At 32.7% G+C, this 18,632-nt stretch overlaps 1 protein-coding gene across 1 annotated transcript in view; it reads left to right on the top strand.

Moving 5' to 3' along the window:
• Ppn (proteoglycan-like sulfated glycoprotein papilin) overlaps positions 1 to 18,632 on the top strand; it is a 264,027-nt gene that overhangs the window by 220,428 nt on the left and 24,967 nt on the right. The window contains exon 35 of the mRNA XM_089091753.1: positions 3,773 to 3,923. Coding sequence (XP_088947879.1) covers positions 3,773 to 3,923 — 151 coding nt within the window. The remainder of the gene's footprint in view (positions 1 to 3,772; positions 3,924 to 18,632) is intronic.

Genomic DNA, 18,632 nt, shown 5'->3' on the forward strand with positions numbered 1-18,632 from the left:
TTTTTCATTGAAATACACGAAAAGAAATAATCAAAAAAGAACATAAGACTTAGTACTTATTATAATAATATTCTTACTGTATCTACATAGGTCAAATCGGCTTTATTTTAGGCATAAAAGTTAGTATGGGGGGAGGGATCAGCTCCAGGAATCATTTAATTGTCTTAGTTTTTTTCCAATATTTAAATCAAAACCCCAATATAACTCCAAATTATCTTAATTGCAACTGAAACGACTAAAGAGCGCTGATAACGTCCTATTCCTTGCGTTTTGGATCCACATACAAAGCCATAAATGTAGAACTGCCTCTCAAAGCCATAAATGTAGCAGCTGAATAAATTATCTATCTATCTAACTATGTCCGGAGGATTGTGACTGTTATTAGTCGAATTTCACGTAACGCCAGTATTACTTTTGTGATATTTACCTCTGCATCAACATGCTGCACGAAATATCGGCTGTAAGTAGGATAAAGTGAATCCGAACAATATATATATATATATATATATATATATATATATATATATATATATATATATATATATATATATATATATATATATATATATATATATATATATATATATATATATATATATATATATATATATATATATATTATTCCTTATATGAAAGGTGCTGTCCCCTCCTCAACGCCTCGCTCTTTACGCTAATGTTTTTTATTGTTTAAAAAAATAAGACTTTTGAGAAAGTCAAACTTGTCAAGCGTTGAGGAGGGGACAGCCCCTTTCATATAAGGGATAATTTCTGTTCGTTTTAAGTTTTAAAGTCGTTCCTTACTTTCAGTTAAAAAAACTTATTTTTTTAATTTAATTTTTGAACGTTTTTGAATTAATGCAGGTTTTGATTTTGGCTCACCGTGCATGAATAATTAAAACAAAATTTGCATATTAATTTTACTTTTATTAGGTTAAATGGCTTTCTTGTAAGTTGTTTATTCGTATCTACGAAAGTTTTTATTAGTAATAAATTCATATAACGTGTGAATCTGACAAAGTAACGAACTACTAAATTCATATATTTTTAATACACACATTAGAGGGCCTGCCCCCAAGAAACTACTATGCTCTTTAATGTACAGACCAACACTTGTTCCAATTCTTCCAAAATTACCCCTTAATCACAAAGGCCGTTATTAAGAATAAATAGCTCTTATGAAAGTACTAAAAATCTTTGGCTTAAAGAGCGAGGTATTGACTAGAGGGTGAACCCAATAATACTGGTAATATTTTCTGTTCGCTTTAAATTATGATGTTACTCCTTATTTTCAGTTGGAAAACTTGTTTTTTTTAATATTTAATTTCTGATCCTTTTTTTAAAATAATGCTGGGAAATCCGGCGCCCCCTTCATAGCAATGTCCCATCCCCCATGAAAACTTCCTCCATGGAAAGATCTTCCCAAAAAACCCCCGACCCACTTACCCCCCTACTACCAGAAAAAATCTCCCCAGAAAACGTCTGTATACTTCCTAATAACCAATACTATATGTTAATATTGGGTAAAGTTCAGAACTTTCAGCCCTCCCCCCGGGGACTTCGGGGGATTAAGTCATCCTTAAGGACATACTTATCATATTTTCGACCATGCTGAACAAAATGGCTATCTCAAAATTTTTATCAGGTGACTTTGGGAAAAAAATGAGCGTGGGAGGGGGCCTAGTTGCCCTCCATTTTTTTGGTCACTTAAAAAGGGCACTAGAACTTTTAATTTTCGTTCCAATGATTCCTCCTACGATATTCTAGGACCACTGGGTCGACACGATCACCCCTGGGAAAAAAAATATAAAAAAAACAAAAAAAAACAAATTAACACGCATTCGTGATCTTTCTTCTAGCATAAAATGCAAAATTACATATTTTTGTAGATAGGAGCTTGAAACCTCTACAGTAGAGTTCTATGATACGCTGAATATGATGGTGTGATATTCATTAAGATTCTATAACTTTTAGGGGGTCTTTCCCCCTTTTTTCGAAAATCCGCCAAATTTTCTCAGGCGCGTAACTTTTGATGGGTTGGACTAAACTTGATGAAAGTTATATATTTGAATTCAGCATTGAAATCTGGTTCTTTTGATGTATCTATTGGTATCAAAAACCCGTTTTCTAGAATTTCGGTTACCATTGAGCCGGGTCGCTCCTTACTTACAGTTCGTTACCACGAACTGTTTGATACATATATAATAATACTTAATACTTACTGTAAGTATAAGCAAATTAAAAAGGCCAGAACCGCCGCTGCTTTCCCCTGAAGGATAACCCATGCTCATTGACTATCCTGCGTTAAATCCCCTCTCCCCCCCAATAAAAATGCTGAAGGTACGCCCCTGTTAGTCAGTATATTTCAACAATTGCTGAAGGACTGAACTTATTCAATATCGTATCAAACAGCTCGTGGTAACGAACTGTAAGTAAGGAGCAACCCGGCTCAATAGTAACCGAAATAAAAGAATCGGATTTTTATGCTCATTTCAAATATGAAAGTTTCATCAAATTTAGTCTAACCCATCAAAAGTTGAGATACTATTACGTGGGAGGATCTTTCCATAGAGGATTTTTCCTTGGGGGAAGGGACATTTCCATGAAATGGGCGCCGGATTTCTCAGCTTTATTTAAAAAACAATCAGAAATTAAATAAAAAAAAACAAATTTTTTTTTCAACTGAAAGTAAGGAGCAACATTAAAATTTCAAACGAACAAATGAGGGGGTTTGCCCCCTAGTCAATACCTCGCTCTTTACACTAAAGTTTCTTTTAGCACTTTCAAAAGAGCTATCGATTCTAATTAAACGGCCTTTGTGATTCAGGGATTTGTGATTCGAATAAAATTCGAACTTTAGCGTAAAGAGCGAGGTATTGACTAGGGGGAGAATCCCCTCCTATACATAATAATTTCTGTTCGTTTTAAGTTTTAATGTTGCTCCTTACTTTCAGTTGAAAAAACTTGTTTTTTTCATTTAATCATATTAACGATGAACCAGATCGATCTACTTTTGTTTTTGTTCGTTACTTTATGACTTAGGTTGATAAAAAAAAAAAAAAAAAAAAAAAAAAAAAAAAAACTTGATTTGCATAGTAGGTTGGTCCTGTAACAGTTCGTCAGTTTTACTCGACAATAGTCAAAATTTTACTTGTCAATTAAAATTAAATTGCTTTGTCAAACTTAATTTTATTTCATTATTTCAATAAAAATATTTTAATTTTAGTTCAGTTTTAGCCACTAAAATCAGGCGTTTAGTGGCTAGAGCTTCTTAAAATTAGTTTATTTTTAGTTGAATATTAGTTGGTGAAGTTTAGTTACAGTTTAATTCTAATTAAACGAAATTGAAATAAAATATTAATCTATTTTAAATAAGTGAAATTAATTTAATCTGATTCTAATTCTTGTTTCTTAAGCTAGTTTCTGAAGTTTTGGTGCTTCAATAAGTAAATTGTTAGTAATTGAACCCAATATGTAAGTAAATTGTATGTAAATAAGTAAAATTAACGGATAATTATAAGTTTAAAACTCAATAATTGAAACTCAAATTTACTTTTTTTCTGAACTTGATCCATTTCCTAACAGAACCATAAATAAAACAATGATAATTCTCTTAATTTATGTAAGTGTCACTAACTCTCAGCCAATCACTAATCTGAGAACAAGTACTTGATGTTATTTGGCGGGCACATGATTTCTTAATTTTACAATAAGAGTTAGTAGGTTTCTGACCCTCATAACAGAGTATATGTTTCATAATCTATATTTTTTTCAGATCGCTGGTGATATAGGCAAGTACAGGATTTTGCCAGACAATTCTTTGCAGATTATTGGTCTGGATAGAAATGATGCTGGTGTATATACTTGCATTGCTAGCAACGGTTTTGGCTCTCCTGCAAGTAGACAAACTAGATTGGACGTGAAAGGTAATCTTCAAATGATATTAATTTAATGAAGTTAGCAAAACAAAATGCAAATTTTAAGCCCAGAGCTATTGATTTTTTTTCGTGCAAGTAGACAAACGAGATTGGACGTGAAAGATAATCTTCAAATAATATTAATTTAATAAAGTTAGCAAAAAAAACGCGAATTTCAAGCCCAAAGCTACTTTTTCATTCAAGTAGACAAACTAGATTGGACGTGAGAGGTAATCTTCAAATGATATTAATTTAATGAAGTTAGCAAAACAAAATGCGGATTTTAAGCCCAAAGCTATTGATTGTTTTTTCTGCAAGTAGACAAACTAGATTGGCGTGAAATATAATCTTCAAATAATATTAATTTAATATAGTTAGCAAAACAAAACGCGAATTTCAAGCCCAAAGCTACTTTTTCATGCAAGTAGACAAACTAGATTGGACGTGAGATGTAATCTTCAAATGATATTAATTTAATGAAGTTAGCAAAACAAAATGCGGATTTTAAGCCCAAAGCTATTGATTGTTTTTTCTGCAAGTAGACAAACTAGATTGGCGTGAAATATAATCTTCAAATAATATTAATTTAATACATTTAGCAAAACACAACGCGAATTTCAACCCCAAAGCTACTTTTTCATGCAAGTAGACAAACTAGATTGGACGTGAGAGGTAATCTTCAAATGATATTAATTTAATGAAGTTAGCAAAACAAAATGCGAATTTTAAGCCCAAAGCTATTGATTGTTTTTTCTGCAAGTAGACAAACTAGATTGGCGTGAAATATAATCTTCAAATAATATTAATTTAATAAAGTTAGCAAAACAAAACGCGAATTTCAAGCCCAAAGCTACTTTTTCATGCAAGTAGACAAACTAGATTGGACGTGAGAGGTAATCTTCAAATGATATTAATTTAATGAAGTTAGCAAAACAAAATGCGAATTTTAAGCCCAGAGATATTGATTTTTTTTCTGCAAGTAGACAAACTAGATTTGACGTGAAAGATAATCTTCAAATAATATTAATGTAATACATTTAGCAAAACAAAACGCGAATTTCAATCCCAAAGCTACTATTTCATGCAATTAGACAAACTAGATTGGACGTGAGAGGTAATCTTCAAATGATATTAATTTAATGAAGTTAGCAAAACAAAATGTGGATTTTAAGCCCAGAGCTATTGATTTTTTTTCGTGCAAGTAGACAAACTAGATTTGACGTGAAAGATAATCTTCAAATAATATTAATTTAATACAGTTAGCAAAACAAATCGCGAATTTCAAGCCCAAAGCTACTTTTTCATGCAAGTAGACAAACTAGATTGGACGTGAGAGGTAATCTTCAAATGATATTAATTTAATCAAGTTAGCAAAACAAAAAGCGAATTTTAAGACCAAAGCTATTGATTGTTTTTTCTGCAAGTAGACACCCTAGATTGGCGTGAAATATAATCTTCAAATAATATTAATTTAATGCAGTTAGCAAAACAAATCGCGAATTTCAAGCCCAAAGCTACTTTTTCATGCAAGTAGACAAACTAGATTGGACGTGAGAGGTAATCTTCAAATGATATTAATTTAATGAAGTTAGCAAAACAAAATGTGGATTTTAAGCCCAGAGCTATTGATTTTTTTTAGTGCAAGTAGACAAACTAGATTGGCGTGAAATATAATCTTCAAATAATATTAATTTAATACAGTTAGCAAAACAAAACGCGAATTTCAAGCCCAAAGCTACTTTTTCATGCAAGTAGACAAACTAGATTGGACGTGAGAGGTAATCTTCAAATGATATTAATTTAATGAAGTTAGCAAAATAAAATGCAAATTTTAAGCCCATAGCTATTGATTTTTTTTCGTGCAAGTAGACAAACTAGATTTGACGTGAAAGATAATCTTCAAATAATATTAATTTAATACATTTAGCAAAACAAATCGCGAATTTCAAGCCCAAAGCTACTTTTTCATGCAATTAGACAAACTAGATTGGACGTGAGAGGTAATCTTCAAATGATATTAATTTAATGAAGTTAGCAAAACAAAATGCGAATTTTAAGCCCAAAGCTATTGATTGTTTTTTCTGCAAGTAGACAAACTAGATTGTCGTGAAATATAATCTTCAAATAATATTAATTTAATACATTTAGCAAAACAAAACGCGAATTTCAAGCCCAAAGCTACTTTTTCATGCAAGTAGACAAACTAGATTGGACGTGAGAGGTAATCTTCAAATGATATTAATTTAATGAAGTTAGCAAAACAAAATGCGGATTTTAAGCCCACAGCTATTGATTGTTTTTTCTGCAAGTAGACAAACTAGATTGGCGTGAAATATAATCTTCAAATAATATTAATTTAATACAGTTAGCAAAACAAAACGCGAATTTCAAGCCCAAAGCTACTTATTCATGCAAGTAGACAAACTAGATTTGACGTGAGAGGTAATCTTCAAATGATATTAATTTAATGAAGTTAGCAAAACAAAATGCGGATTTTAAGCCCAGAGCTATTGATTTTTTTTCGTGCAAGTAGACAAACTAGATTGGCGTGAAATATAATCTTCAAATAATAGTAATTTAATACAGTTAGCAAAACAAAACGCGAATTTCAAGCCCAAAGCTAATTTTTCATGCAAGTAGACAAACTAGATTGGACGTGAGAGGTAATCTTCAAATGATATTAATTTAATGAAGTTAGCAAAACAAAATGCGGATTTTAAACCCAAAGCTATTGATTGTTTTTTCTGCAAGTAGACAAACTAAATTGGCGTGAAATATAATCTTCAAATAATATTAATTTAATACATTTAGCAAAACAAATCTCGAATTTCAAGCCCAAAGCTACTTTTTCATGCAAGTAGACAAACTAGATTGGACGTGAGAGGTAATCTTCAAATGATATTAATTTAATGAAGTTAGCAAAACAAAATGCGAATTTTAAGCCCAAAGCTATTGATTGTTTTTTCTGCAAGTAGACAAACTAGATTGGCGTGAAATATAATCTTCAAATATTATTAATTTAATACAATTAGCAAAACAAAACGCGAATTTCAAGCCCAAAGCTACTTTTTCATGCAAGTAGACAAACTAGATTGGACGTGAGAGGTAATCTTCAAATGATATTAATTTAATACAGTTAGCAAAACAAACCGCGAATTTCAATCCCAAAGCTACTATTTCATGCAAGTAGACAAACTAGATTGGACGTGAGAGGTAATCTTCAAATGATATTAATTTAATGAAGTTAGCAACACAAAATGCGTATTTTAAGCACAGAGCTATTGATTTTTTTTCGTGCAAGTAGACAAACTAGATTGGCGTGAAATATAATCTTCAAATATTATTAATTTAATACAATTAGCAAAACAAAACGCGAATTTCAAGCCCAAAGCTACTTTTTCATGCAAGTAGACAAACTAGATTGGACGTGAGAGGTAATCTTCAAATGATATTAATTTAATGAAGTTAGCAACACAAAATGCGGATTTTAAGCCCAGAGCTATTGATTTTTTTTTCGTGCAAGTAGACAAACTAGATTGGCGTGAAATATAATCTTCAAATAATATTAATTTAATTCAGTTAGCAAAACAAAACGCGAATTTCAAGCCCAAAGCTACTTTTTCATGCAATTAGACAAACTAGATTGGACGTGAGAGGTAATATTCAAATGATATTAATTTAATGTAGTTACAAAAACAAAATGCGAATTTTAAGCCCAAAGCTCTTGATTTTTTTTCGTGCACGTAGACAAACTAGATTTGACGTGAAAGATAATCTTCAATTAATATTAATTTAATACAGTTAGCAAAACAAAACGCGAATTTCAAGCCCAAAGCTACTTTTTCATGCAAGTAGACAAACTAGATTGGACGTGAGAGGTAATCATCAAATGATATTAATTTAATGAAGTCAGCAAAACAAAATGCGGATTTTAAGCCCAAAGCTATTGATTGTTTTTTCTGCAAGTAGACAAACTAGATTGGCGTGAAATATAATCTTCAAATAATATTAATTTAATACAGTTAGCAAAACAAAACGCGAATTTCAAGCCCAAAGCTACTTTTTCATGCAAGTAGACAAACTAGATTGGACGTGAGAGGTAATCTTCAAATGATATTAATTTAATGAAGTTAGCAAAACAAAATGCAAATTTTAAGCCCAGAGGAAGATAATTTCTTAAACCACATTGGCCTGACATCACATAAAGAAAGAAAAACGAGCAAAAATGGGGTTTTTATAGGCCAAATTTTTATTCGCTTCGTTTTTTCAGTATCTTCATTTGGCCTATAAAAACCCCATTTTTGCTCGTTTTTCTTTCTTTATGTTAAGCCCAGAGCTATTGATTTTTTTTCGTGCAAGTAGACAAACTATATTTGACGTGAAAGATAATCTTCAAATAATATTAATTTAATACAGTTAGCAAAACAAAACGCGAATTTCAAGCCCAAAGCTACTTTTTCATGCAAGTAGACAAACTAGATTGGACGTGAGAGGTAATCTTCAAATGATATTAATTTAATTACGTTAGCAAAACAAAATGCGGATTTTAAGCCCAGAGCTATTTATTTTTTTTCGTGCAAGTAGACAAACTAGATTGGACGTGAAAGATAATCTTCAAATAATATTAATTTAATACAGTTAGCAAAACAAAACGCGAATTTCAAGCCCACAGCTACTTATTCATGCAAGTAGACAAACTAGATTGGACGTGAGAGGTAATCTTCAAATGATATTAATTTAATGAAGTTAGCAAAACAAAATGCGGATTTTAAGCCCAAAGCTATTGATTGTTTTTTCTGCAAGTAGACAAACTAGATTGGCGTGAAATATAATCTTCAAATAATATTAATTTAATACATTTAGCAAAACAACACGCGAATTTCAAGCCCAAAGCTACTTTTTCATGCAAGTAGACAAACTAGATTGGACGTGAGAGGTAATCTTCAAATGATATTAATTTAATGAAGTTAGCAAAACAAAATGCGGATTTTAAGCCCAAAGCTATTGATTGTTTTTTCTGCAAGTAGACAAACTAGATTGGCGTGAAATATAATCTTCAAATAATATTAATTTAATACATTTAGCAAAACAAAACGCGAATTTCAAGCCCAAAGCTACTTTTTCATGCAAGTAGACAAACTAGATTGGACGTGAGAGTTAATCTTCAAATGATATTAATTTAATGAAGTTAGCAAAACAAAATGCAAATTTTAAGCCCAGAGCTATTGATTTTTTTTCGTGCAAGTAGACAAACTAGATTGGACGTGAAAGATAATCTTCAAATAATATTAATTTAATGCAGTTAGCAAAACAAAACGCGAATTTCAAGCCCAAAGCTACTTTTTCATGCAAGTAGACAAACTAGATTGGACGTGAGAGGTAATCTTCAAATGATATTAATTTAATTAAGTTAGCAAAACAAAATGCGTATTTTAAGCCCAGAGCTATTTATTTTTTTTCTGCAAGTAGACAAACTAGATTTGACGTGAAAGATAATCTTCAAATAATATTAATTTAATACAGTTAGCAAAACAAAACGCGAATTTCAAGCCCAAAGCTACTTTTTCATGCAATTAGACAAACTAGATTGGACGTGAGAGGTAATCTTCAAATGATATTAATTTAATGAAGTTAGCAAAACAAAATGCAAATTTTAAGCCCAGAGCTATTGATTTTTTTTCGTGCAAGTAGACAAACTAGATTTGACGTGAAAGATAATCTTCAAATAATATTAATTTAATACAGTTAGCAAAACAAAACGCGAATTTCAAGCCCAAAGCTACTTATTCATGCAAGTAGACAAACTAGATTGGACGTGAGAGGTAATCTTCAAATGATATTAATTTAATGAAGTTAGCAAAACAAAATGCGGATTTTAAGCCCAAAGCTATTGATTGTTTTTTCTGCAAGTAGACAAACTAGATTGGCGTGAAATATAATCTTCAAATAATATTAATTTAATACAGTTAGCAAAACAAAACGCGAATTTCAAGCCCAAAGCTACTTATTCATGCAAGTAGACAAACTAGATTGGACGTGAGAGGTAATCTTCAAATGATATTAATTTAATGAAGTTAGCAAAACAAAATGCGGATTTTAAGCCCAAAGCTATTGATTGTTTTTTCTGCAAGTAGACAAACTAGATTGGCGTGAAATATAATCTTCAAATAATATTAATTTAATACAGTTAGCAAAACAAAACGCGAATTTCAAGCCCAAAGCTACTTATTCATGCAAGTAGACAAACTAGATTGGACGTGAGAGGTAATCTTCAAATGATATTAATTTAATGAAGTTAGCAAAACAAAATGCGGATTTTAAGCCCAAAGCTATTGATTGTTTTTTCTGCAAGTAGACAAACTAGATTGTCGTGAAATATAATCTTCAAATAATATTAATTTAATACAGTTAGCAAAACAAATCGCGAATTTCAAGCCCAAAGCTACTTTTTCATGCAAGTAGACAAACTAGATTGGACGTGAGAGGTAATCTTCAAATGATATTAATTTAATTAAGTTAGCAAAACAAAATGCGAATTTTAAGCCAAAAGCTATTTATTTTTTTTTCTTCAACTAGAAAAACTATATTGGCGTGAAATATAATCATCATATAATATTAATTTAATACATTTAGCAAAACAAAACGCGAATTTCAAGCCCAAAGCTACTTTTTCATGCAAGTAGACAAACTAGATTGGACGTGAGAGGTAATCTTCAAATGATATTAATTTAATGAAGTTAGCAAAACAAAATGCGGATTTTAAGCCCAAAGCTTTTGATTGTTTTTTCTGCAAGTAGACAAACTAGATTGGCGTGAAATATAATCTTCAAATAATATTAATTTAATACAGTTAGCAAAACAAAACGCGAATTTCAAGCCCAAAGCTACTTTTTCATGCAAGTAGACAAACTAGATTGGACGTGAGAGGTAATATTCAAATGATATTAATTTAATGAAGTTATCAAAAAAAAATTCAAATTTTAAGCCCAGATCTCTTGATTTTTTTTCGTGCTAGTAGACAAACTAGTTTTGACGTGAAAGATAATCTTCAAATAATATTAATTTAATACAGTTAGCAAAACAAAACGCGAATTTCAAGCCCAAAGCTACTTTTTCATGCAAGTAGACAAACTAGATTGGACGTGAGAGGTAATCTTCAAATGATATTAATTTAATGAAGTTAGCAAAACAAAATGCGTATTTTAAGCCCAAAGCTATTGATTTTTTTTCGTGCAAGTAGACAAACTAGATTTGACGTGAAAGATAATCTTCAAATAATATTAATTTAATACATTTAGCAAAACAAAACGCGAATTTCAAGCCCACAGCTACTTTTTCATGCAATTAGACAAACTAGATTGGACGTGAGAGGTAATCTTCAAATGATATTAATTTAATGAAGTTAGCAAAACAAAATGCTTATTTTAAGCCCAGAGCTATTGATTTTTTTTCGTGCAAGTAGACAAACTAGATTGGACGTGAAAGATAATCTTCAAATAATATTAATTTAATACAGTTAGCAAAACAAATCGCGAATTTCAAGCCCAAAGCTACTTTTTCATGCAAGTAGACAAACTAGATTGGACGTGAGAGGTAATCTTCAAATGATATTAATTTAATGAAGTTAGCAAAACAAAATGCGAATTTTAAGCCCAAAGCTATTGATTGTTTTTTCTGCAAGTAGACAAACTAGATTGGCGTGAAATATAATCTTCAAATAATATTAATTTAATACAGTTAGCAAAACAAAACGCGAATTTCAAGCCCAAAGCTACTTTTTCATGCAAGTAGACAAACTAGATTGGACGTGAGAGGTAATCTTCAAATGATATTAATTTAATGAAGTTACCAAAACAAAATGCAAATTTTAAGCCCAGAGCTATTGATTTTTTTTCGTGCAAGTAGACAAACTAGATTGGACGTGAAAGATAATCTTCAAATAATATTAATTTAATACAGTTAGCAAAACAAAACGCGAATTTCAAGCCCAAAGCTACTTTTTCATGCAAGTAGACAAACTAGATTGGACGTGAGAGGTAATCTTCAAATGATATTAATTTAATGAAGTTAGCAAAACAAAATGCGGATTTTAAGCCCAAAGCTATTGATTGTTTTTTCTGCAAGTAGAAAAAATAGATTGTCGTGAAATATAATCTTCAAATAATATTAATTTAATACAGTTAGCAAAACAAAACGCGAATTTCAAGCCCAAAGCTACTTATTCATGCAAGTAGACAAACTAGATTGGACGTGAGAGGTAATCTTCAAATGATATTAATTTAATGAAGTTAGCAAAACAAAATGCGAATTTTAAGCCCAAAGCTATTGATTGTTTTTTCTGCAAGTAGACAAACTAGATTGGCGTGAAATATAATCTTCAAATAATATTAATTTAATACAGTTAGCAAAACAAAACGCGAATTTCAAGCCCAAAGCTACTTATTCATGCAAGTAGACAAACTAGATTGGACGTGAGAGGTAATCTTCAAATGATATTAATTTAATGAAGTTAGCAAAACAAAATTCGAATTTTAAGCCCAAAGCTATTGATTTTTTTTCTGCAAGTAGACAAACTAGATTGGACGTGAAAGATAATCTTCAAATAATATTAATTTAATACAGTTAGCAAAACAAAACGCGAATTTCAAGCCCAAAGCTACTTTTTCATGCAATTAGACAAACTAGATTGGACGTGAGAGGTAATCTTCAAATGATGTTAATTTAATACAGTTAGAAAAATAAAATCCGAATTTCAAGCCCAAAGCTATTGATTTTTTTTCATGCAAGTAGACAAGCTAGTTTGGGCGTGAAAGGTAATCTTCAAATGATATAAATTTAATGAATTCGCCTCCCTCAGACGAGCTCTCTCGAATTGTGCCCCCCTTTGTCTAGCCGACAAGGCAGACACGAAGGCACACAGCTCGGTCCAATTATCTAAAGGATACGCCGAAGACCAAGTACTTGAGGAACAGCTTCATCCGGCGTTGCACTTCTATCTGGAACGATCTTCCTGGGGATATTACCCCTGCAAATCCCTCTGTTGATACCTCCAAAAGAAGGTTCAATAGACATTTAAAACCTCGAGGCCATTGAAAGAGGTAAATGAATAGCGGCATATCAGACACTTTGAAGTACCTGGCGCCGTGAATATTGGAATAATAATAATAATAAAAAAATACAGTTAAAAAAAAAAAAAAATGCGAATTTCAAGCCCATAGTTATTGATTTTGTGTGTGTGTGTGTTTGTGGGGGATTATTGGGACATTTTTTGTGAGGGAAGAATAAATTCAACCTAAAATCAATGCTGCATATACTATGCATTCAATGGATGGATTCAAAGAAGGATAAAGAAAAAAGTACACACGAAAAATACTGAAATTGAAATCGAAATTTGAAATTGAAATTTACACTTGCATTGCAAACAATAGATTTGGCTACCTTGCGCGTAGACAAATTAAATTGATAATCTTGAAATTAATTTAATCTAATTTGATTTAAACAAATTTGCAATTTGACCTCTACCAGGTCCCTGGGACGGCTACGTAACTACAGTGTCGTTTCAGTATATGCTTAGTTACTATCCATGTTGTAAAAGCTAGGACAAATTATGTCTGACTTTCAGACATAACTAGAAATGGGAATACTACCACTACTACTACTACTACCAGTTCTAACAACTCATTGCAGCACATATCCGTTTGAGGCCATCACACCCATGCAAGCCCCTCCTCCATCCCAATCTATTAAAAGCCTCCATCTCTAAACCCTCTCAAGAAGTTTCAATTTCCCTTAAATCCTTCCATACGTCCTCCTCCCACTCCGTTTGGGGTAGACCTAACATTTGTTTGGTCCTAGATGGTTGGCCAAAAAGGAGGATCTTTGGTAACCTGTTATCCTTCATTGACAGAGCTTGTCCTAAAAATCTCAACCTTTCTCTGATTATAGCCCTAGAAAGCGGGATAGAAGTGCATTTCTTGGACAGATTACTGTTTGAAATACTGTCAGTCAGACGGGTACCCAAAACATTCGTAGACAAATTCCTCTGGAATATTTCCAATAATTCTACCTCTGTCTTTCGGAGCACCCATGTTTCAGAGAAATACTTGTAGCTTCCAATATTCTAATCTTGGTTCGTAGACTGATCTTCCTATTCTTCCAAACTTTATTCAACTGTAAAAAAAAACACTGGTCTTTAGCTATTCTACTTTTACTTCTTTGTGGCATCCACCGTCTTTACTCTTAATACCACCTAGTTAAGTAAAGCTATCAACTTGATCGATCTTCTCGTTACCTAACATCCCCTCTTCAGCTTCACTTAATCCCAGTCTAAGCAACTTAGTCTTCTTAACATTAGTTTTAAAGCCAATTCTTACGTCCTGAGCTCTCAGTATCTCCCAAAAATCTTTCATTTTTCCAACACTTTCATCTAGACAGTCGAACCATGAGCATAATCTAAGTCTAGGAAAGTTTTGCTTTCCCGTTTAATTCCAAGTTCTCCCATAGCCCTTGTCGTGTGTCTCAGGACAAAGTCCATTAAAATGATCCATATAAATGGGGATATAAATGGGGATGGAACGCAACCTTGCTCAACCGCTGATTCAATACGAAATCAGCTACTAACCTCATTTCCTACCTCAACCGCAGCAATGCTATTCTCGTCCATAGCAATATTCACTCAAAAAACTGAAAACCTTGACACTTGCCTTTACCCCTTGTCCCCCCCCGTCCCTTTGCACATATACTGTTGTTGCATGTAAAGTAGTCGTGTACTTCCTTTGAAAAAAAAAAGTCGCATTATAGCAAAATATCTAGTCTTAAGTTATTCATATTTTCTAAAATCGCTCCACAAGAGTTCAATGTGCAAACCTACCGGTTATCAAACTGTAAGTAAGGAGAAACCCTGCTGAATAGTAACTGAACTCTAAAAAACGGAATTTTGAAACCAGTACATACATCAAAAGAATCAGATTTTTATGCTGATTTCAAATATATAAGTTTCATCAAGTTTAGTCATACCCATCAAAAGTTACGCACCTGAGAAAATTTGCCTTATTTTCAAAAAAAGGGTGAAACATCCCCTAAAGTCATAGAACTTTAACAAAAATCACACCGTCAGATTAAGCGTATAAGATTAAGCGTACTTCTACTATAGAAGTTTCTTGCTCCTATCTGCAAAAATGTGGAATTTTGTATTTTTTGCCATGAGAAAGATCACGGATGCGTGTTTATTTATTTACTTTTTTTCCAGGGGTGATCCTATTGACCCAGTGGTCCTAGAAACTCGCGGGAGGGCTCATTCGAACGAAAATTATAAGTTCTAGTGCCCTTTTAAAGTGACCAATAAAAATGGAGGGCAACTAGGCCCCTTCCCACACTTTTTTTCCCAAAGTCACCCGATCAAAATTTTTAGATTGCCATTTTGTTAAGCATTGTAAAAAAATACAATAACTATGTCTTTGAGGAGGATTTAATCCCCCACAGTCCCCGGGGGAAGGGCTGGTAGATATGGATTTTGTCCAATGTTTATGTATAGTATTGGTTATTCGGAAGTATACAGACGTTTTCAGGGGGATTGTTTATGGTAGGGGAGGGGGGAGGTTGGATCGGGAATTACGTGGGAGGATCTTTCCATGGAGGACGTTTTCATGGGGGAAGGGACTTTGCTGTGAAGGGGAGGCCGGATTTTCCAGCATTATTTAAAATAAAAACGATCCGAAATTAAGTAAAAAAAAAAACAAGTTTTCAACTGAAAAATTTTCAACATCAGAACTTAAAACGAAAAGAAACTATTACGTATATGATTGGGTTCGCCCCCTAGTCAATAACTCACTCTTTCCGCTATAGTTTTTTTTAGTACTTTCATAAGAGATATTTATTCTAATTAACTGAATTTGTGATTAAGAGGTCATTCTTAAAGAATTGTAAAAAAAAATTCGAACTTCAGCGTAAAGAGCGTGGTATTGACTAGGGGGCGAGCCCCCTAAAATACGTAATAAAAATATACGGATATACAAGTTCCTTACTTAAGTTAATTTGTAAATTACGTATATTTATTACTAATAAAAACGTTCGTAAATAAAATTAAACAACTTTTGAGAAAGCCATTTAGCCAAAAAAGTAAAATTAATATAATAATTTCTTTTTAGTTATTCATGTACGGTGGGTCAAAATCAAAACCTGCATTAATTTGTAAACATTCAGAATTTAAATTAAAAAAACAAGTTTGTTTTAACTGAAAGTAAGGAGCGACATTGAAACTTAAACGAACAGAAATTATTCCGTATATGAAAGGGGCTGTCCCTCTTCAACGCCTTGCTCTTTACGCTAAAGTTTTTTAATTTTTTTAAATTTTGTTGTGAGAAAGAGTCAAACTTTAGCTTAAAGAGCAAGGCGTTGAGGAGGGGACAGCCCCTTTCATATACGGAATAAGGAAGGAGCGACCCGGCTTAATAGTAACCGAAACTCTAAAAAAAGGGAATTTTGATACCAATAGATGCATCAAAAGAATTATATTCTTATGCTGATTTAAAATATATAAGTTTCATCAAGTTTAGTTTTACCCATCAAAAGTTACACGCCTGAGAAAATTTGCCTTGTTTTTGAAAAAAGGGGGAATCACCCCCTAAAAGTCATAGAAATTTAATGAAAGTCACACCATCAGATTCAACGTGTCAGAGAACCCCACTATAGTAGTTTCAAGCTCCTATCTCCAAAAATGTGGAATTTTGTATTTTTTGCTAGGAGAAAGATCACTTTTTTCAGGGGTGATCGTAACAACCCGGTGGTCCTAGAAAATCGCAGGAGGGCTCATTCGAACAGAAATTAAAAGTGCTAGTGCCCATTTTAAGTGACTAAAAAATGGAGGGCAACTAGGCCCCCTCCCATGCTCATTTACTTTCCCAAAGTCACCCGATCAAAATTTTGAGGTAGCCATTTTGTTCAGCATGGTCAAAAATGCAATAGCTACGTCTTTGAGGATGATGTAATCCCCCAAAGTCCCCGGGAAAAGGTCTGCAAGTTATGAACCTTGCCCAATGTTTACATATAGTATTGGTTATTGGGAAGTATACAGAAGTTTTCAGGGGGGGGGGGTTGGTAGTTGGGGGGATGAGTCCGGGGTTACGTGGGAGGGTCTTTCCATGGAGGAAGTTTTCATGGGGGAAGGGACATTGCTATGACGGGGGTGCCGGATTTCCCAGCAATATTTAAAAAAAAACAGTCAGAAATTAAATAAAAAAAACAATTTTTTCAACTGTAAATAAGGAGCAACATTAAAACTTAAAACCAACATAAATTATTAGTATATGATTGAGTTCGACCTTAGTCATTACCTCACTCTTTACGCTAAAGTTTTTTTTGTACTTTCATCAGAGCAATTCATTCTAATTAACAACCTTTGTGATTAAGGGGTTATTCTTTAGGAATTGGAACAAAATTTGAACTTTAGCGTACAGAACGTGGTATTGACTAGGTGGAGAATCCCCTAATATACATACTAAAAATTTACGATTATAGAAGTTCGTTACGTAAGTTAATTTGTATGTTACGTCAGATCAAAATTTCACAGCCCTTTTCATATACGAAATAATTTCTGTTCGTTTTAAGTTTTAATGTCGCTCCTTGCTTTCAGTTAAAAAAAACTTGTTTTGTTTTTATTGAATCAAACAGTTCGTGGTAACGAACTGTAAGTAAGGAGCGACCCGGCTCAATGGTAACCGAAACTCTAAAAACCGGAATTTTGGTACCAATAGATACATCAAAAAAATCATATTTTAATTTTGATTTCAAATATATAAGTTTCAGCAAGTTTAATCTTACCCATCAAAAGTTACGCGCCTGAGAAAATTTGGCTGATTTTTGAAAAAAAGGAGGAAAGACCCCCTAAAAATTATAGAACATTAATGAAATTCACACCATCACATTCAGCGTATCAGAGAACCCTACTGTAGAGGTGTCAAGCTCCTATCTACAAAAATGTGGAATTTTGCATTTTTTGCCAGAAGAAAGATCACGGGTGCGTGTTTATCACGGGTAACGATGACTTAATCCCCCACAGTTCCCAGGGGAAGGGCTGCAACTTTGCCCATTGCTTGCATATTGCACTGGTTATTGGGAAGTATACAGACATTTTCAGGAAGAATTTTTGTTGGTGGGGGGGGGGAGGGGGGCGTGAGGAGGGGGTTAATCGGAATAATGTTTCCATGGAGGATGTTTCTTTGGGGTAAGGGACATTTCTATGAAGGGGGCGCCGGATTCCCAAGCATTATTTAAAAAACGATCAGAAATTAAATAAAAAAAAAAAAAGTTTTTTCAACTGAAAGTAAGAAGCAACATTAGAACTTAAAATGAACAAAAATTATTACGTATATAAGGGGCTTCTCCCCCAAGTCAATACCTCGCTCTTTACGCTACAGTTTTTTTTAGTGCTTTCAAAAAAGCTATCTATTCTAATTAAACGGCCTTTGTGATTCAGAGGTGTGTGAAATAATTTTTTTTTACCTTTTAACGTAAAGAGCGTGGTATTGAATAAGGGGAGAACCCCATCATATACGTAATAACATAAACGTAATAAAAAAAACAATAAAAAAAAAACAAGCGATACGGCTCAATATTAAGCGAAAATTTTAAAAACGGAACTTTGATGTCAATAAATGTATCAAAAGAATGGGCTTATAATGCTGATTCTAAATATACAAATTTTGTTAAGCTTAGTATTAC

Source organism: Artemia sp. Qi Xiang Cuo, chromosome 7 (genome assembly GCF_049724085.1).
Source record: "Artemia sp. Qi Xiang Cuo chromosome 7, ASM4972408v1, whole genome shotgun sequence".
NCBI classification, from domain to species: Eukaryota; Metazoa; Arthropoda; class Branchiopoda; order Anostraca; family Artemiidae; genus Artemia; species Artemia sp. Qi Xiang Cuo.